The following is a 4,638-nucleotide window of genomic DNA, read 5'->3' on the forward strand; positions in this document are numbered from 1 at the left end:
AGAACAGGCATACTGGTCTTCCTTCCACGGGGTATTACATTCAATATTTCATTCGCTGTCACGTTATCATACAACAAAAACCCCAATACATGGATTGGGATGACCATGCAGGCAGGACCAGGGGAAGCAGACTAACAGGCAAATATTGCAAATCGTTCCAGTGTTTCCCTGTATACTCCACACTCCTCATTCCCGATATCAGTACGAAGTAACTGAGAATGCGTTGGCCGGATAAGCAAGGCTTGCATTAGGCGAACGGCAATCCACAACGCGTGTCCTGAGGCAGTTGTGATTGGCTTGGATCATGGAGCACGACGACCAAATGAGCATTCAGCTTTTCTAGAGAAAAGCGAAAAGAAAAAACCATCATGAGGACAGTTCAATCCCAACGGCTATGATTTGGGCCCCGGTAGCTAACATCAAAATGGACGAAAATAGACGCATGCTGCAGGCTGATCCGCACAGCTTAAAAACGCCAGCCTGTCCCTTGGTATCAGCAGGAGAGGAGAAAGACGTAGGTACCCGGATGGATATGTTGGCCCAGAAGACTAGAACGGAATATCGACCCGCTTATCACTGCACCCTTCCTTGTAGTGGGTAGAGTCAAAGATTCGTCAACACGTCCACACCATGCAGTCAATTTCATACAGAAAAAGCCATGGATGTGCTTCTCAATGGTTCTACCAATTTCGAATTATGCATGTAGACTGTCTCCTTCCAGCCGTCCATTAGGCCCAATCTCATGCGGTACCATCTGATCTGTCCAAAATGTCACATCCCCTATCTCTAGGCTTCGTATACAGCATTAAGGTGGCCGCGCAATATTCATGCTTCCTTCACTGATTTGGTACCCACACATACTCAGGCTAAGGGCCAGGCAAAGGCAGTGTGTAGTTAGGTTATTCCCTTCCCATTCCCCTAACGGGATAATCCACAATGCCCTTGCAGGGGTATCTAGGGTATCTGTGCCATTGAATCTGTCCCGCCAATGCTGGTATCGCAGCCCGTATGCGTTGTAGACAGGGAAGCCATCCGTGGATCTATTTGAACTTAACTTCTGGGGGAAACACGGCGTGCATATCGGATCGTGTATGGCTTCTTTTATTCCTTGTGAGATCTCAATCTGAACTCGACCATGCAGATGAGACGGTGATCTTGGATGAGAATAGGGGAAATAATATGTAAGGATATGTTCCTGGGGCTATTGCCACCGGTATGGAGCCTTGCCACTGGCATCTAGATCGAGCCGTTGTTGTATTGGGCGCATGGGGGTAGTGGGTATCATGGCTATCATGTCTGGCTGACTTATCCTTTGCTCGCAAGGTGAGTCCATGAATGCTACTTTGAAGGTACAAGTTGGTGAAATCGATACTCAAACGGGCAATCCATAGAAGATACTGCTGGAAATGTAGCGATACATGGCTGAAGGTTGGAGGTTTTCAAGTAGCGGATCCAAGCTCTACCGTCTTGGGGACACCGTATGCCTGACAAACGGGTACTTTGCATATATTTTTATCGTGGAGGCCGGCCTTGACAGCGAAAAATAGAGCTGCTAGGCCAGAATATATTCCGTAAGCACCGTCTGGCCGCCTGCTGTCGAGTTGTCTGTCGCTGGCGAGCTGCATACATTCAACGAGTGAGGTGAAAATAAAGCTGGATGAGGGTGCGGAAGTACTTGGCGGTCACGGTACTCGGTGGAGCTTCGCGTTGTGGAAGCCAAGTTCCTGCATCTACCCTTTACATGAAATACACATACATGGCTTGACATCATAACAACTTAATCGTGTGTAGATCACCCAGGCACCGGTAAAAATAAGATTCCCGATCAATCAACAGAGTTACATTCCCCTCCTATTCCTGCCTCCCGAATCAAGAGCAGAGGTAAATGGGAAAAGGTGACAGCGTCAGGCAAAAATGGATAGATGAGGAATAATCGTAGTTAGAAAATTGAGAGAAGAGCTAAAAAGAACAATGGAAAACAAACTATCCAAGAAAATCAGAAATTCCATCATCCTATTGATATCGCGTCAACTGCATCATATAGCCTTCCATTCCCTGACCTGCCCTGCCATGTTCCGTACTTCCTTCATAACATACCCAGCAAAGAAAAATGAAAATAAAAAGTGAAAAAGATACAAAAAATGGTTGCGGCCAATGGCAAGGCAAAGCAAAGCAACAAAAGTACTCGAGACCAAAAAAAAAAAAGCCGCACATGAGTAATGAGTTCGTGGTCCGTGATCCGTGAGCCGACAGCCAATGGCTTATGGGATATATCCAAAAAGGCGCTCCAAGCAGTGATAAGGGGGAAATTTTTGAACAGGAAATTATAAATAAAGACGAATAAGAAGGGCAGGGTCCCGTCGTGTCGTAAGAATCCAGTGAAAAGGGGGTATTAAACCTCTGCAGAGCCGCTGCAAAATAGAGAAGCATGGAGAGAGCAACGCGTGTAGGTGAGATCAAGAGGAGGAAAGGTTGGATGCTGAAGCGTAAAAGTGAAGAGAAAAGAACGCCCATCCAAGCCCAGACATGCCCAGATCCAGACTCCCTCGGAAACCAAAGTAAAAGTAACGACAGCAACCTGTGGTAACAAGAGGTGAGAGAAAAATAAAGATAGTAATATAATAAACAAAAATGGCGGCCCAATCATAACATCCCTTTTAAGCTTTGGGATTGGCTATGGATGATAACCATGTCATATATCCGATGGAGTGTTTCACTCTCAGGACCGGGCGGCAGAGTTTCGGCATTTGCCATCATGGTCCAAACAAAGTCCAATTTGTGTCGAGGGAAGGGAAGGCTGCCCATAAAAAAGAAACGAAAAAAAGGGGAGCCACTTGGCTTGTGAGGGGGCGCGTTTGGTGTATCTCAGGAGCTGAAGTTGTGTTGCGGACGGACCAGAAAGGTATCCCAAGACGGCTGCCTCTTGGGCATCGAGTCTTTACAGGTTCTTGAAATGCTCCTTGGCATACTGCTCACAGGCCTAAATGGACGTGTTAGGTACTATTTCCCAAGTTTCGAAAAACGCTGAGTAACAGGTGTAAAGAATATGCATACCTTTGCTGGCTTCCCGACCTTCTGGCCTATGACTTTCCACTTATTGGATTCATACTCCTTGATTGCATCCCGCAGCGCTATGGACTATGCAGTGTGTTAGGTTTGTATTGAAATGAGCTTATATTTTGGTAGGGGGGGTAAAATCACCTCGTCTTCTGCAAATTCCGCATAGTGCATGTCTTTGTACCAATGTTTTTTGACGCTGCCTTCAGTTCTGGTAGGGAATGTCTTTGGCACTAGTTAATCACCTAGAGCAATGAGAGTAACATATTTGACAAAAGTAAGTGCGTACCTTAGCAATCTCACTCCATGTGTTGCCAGCATCTCTCATAGTTTTGAGCCTTTGCTCCTCCTCTGCGGTCCAAGGTGTATTGGTGCGGCCTTTCTTCTTGACGCCTGCTTCCGGAGCAGGGGCGGGAGCAGTACCAGTCGTAGCGCCATCCTGATCGGTAGCATTAGATCCAGCCATTGGAGGCCCCATATTTGATAATGAGCCTGGTTGTTGGATGGAGGCTCGACGCTTCCTTGGGTTAGCAGGCGACGAAGGCGGATGCACCTGGCCAGGCTGTTGCTGCTGCGGCTGCTGTTGCTGAACGTGGGTAGTTTGCAGATGTGACGGGGCTGGAGCAGTAGTTGGGACTGGAGGCGCAGGGACCATTGGGTTATCAAAGGGGTTTGGAGGAGCAAATGGAGAGGGAGCACCTGGCTGAGAGAGCGGGATAGGATGCTGATGTTGGTGGTGCTGGTGGTGCTGTTGGTGTTGCTGTGGCTGGTGATGTTGCGGTTGTTGCTGCTGGTGTTGCTGGTGCTGGTGAGGAAGAGCCGGCGGGTTGGGACCTACGCCAGTCTTGAGACGGTGTGGAGAACTATATCGAAAGGAAAGAAAAAGAGAGAGAAAGACGAGTCAGCTGGGGATGATCAAGTCAATTGTTTCACTAAGGTGGTCGACGTATAGGAAGAGAGAGATGAGAGTAGAGAAGGAGAGACAAGAAAGGGAGGATATATGTAGGCGGATCGAGCATCTTTATGCTACGGGGAAGACGAGTGGAGGGAACGAGGACGAGGAACCTAGAGGCAACTCCCGAGGAACCGAGCAGAGAAAAGGCAAAGGAAAAGTAAAAAAAAAAAAGAGAAGGGATAGCAAGAAGAAGGAACGAATAAGGAGAAGAAGAGCTAGAAGACTTGGTGGAAGCAGGAGAAGGGGGTATAGCGAGTCTGAAATGGGGACCTGGGAGTGACAAAGGAGAGACGAGTAACTCACTTCATGTCCGGAAGGGGAGACCTGGATGGGAAGACCCAATTCATCTGTATCGATACGAAGGGGAGCAAGGAGAATTAGCCAGGCTGGTTCTGAGAGCTGAGCTACATAGCATGTACTCCGTCCTTGGGGGGGGGTGTGTGTTTGCCGAGAAAGCTGTCCTTTCTTGGGTGGGTGTGTGTGTCTCTCTCTCTTTTCGCTCTGCCTCTCTGTCTCTGCCCGATTTGTCCTTCTCCCACGCACTCTCTGGCACGGCAGACAGTGGACAAGCAGGTTACACGGAAGAGCAAGGGAAAAGGAAGCGTTGGGCCTGATCGCAACGAAGG

At 48.2% G+C, this 4,638-nt stretch overlaps 1 protein-coding gene across 1 annotated transcript; it reads right to left on the minus strand.

Annotated features, from left to right (window-relative positions):
• Positions 1-2,938: 2,938 nt before the first annotated feature.
• On the minus strand, positions 2,939-4,359 carry MGYG_06084 (hypothetical protein; the record flags this gene model as incomplete). The annotated part of the gene is made up of 5 exons (XM_003171495.1): positions 2,939-2,980; positions 3,055-3,138; positions 3,202-3,282; positions 3,347-3,920; positions 4,316-4,359. 5 exons carry the CDS (start codon positions 4,357-4,359, stop codon positions 2,939-2,941), a joined length of 825 nt encoding a protein of 274 aa, XP_003171543.1.
• Positions 4,360-4,638: the final 279 nt, after the last annotated feature.

This window comes from Nannizzia gypsea, genomic scaffold (assembly GCF_000150975.2).
Source record: "Nannizzia gypsea CBS 118893 supercont1.5 genomic scaffold, whole genome shotgun sequence".
In the NCBI taxonomy this organism is placed as follows: Eukaryota; Fungi; Ascomycota; class Eurotiomycetes; order Onygenales; family Arthrodermataceae; genus Nannizzia; species Nannizzia gypsea.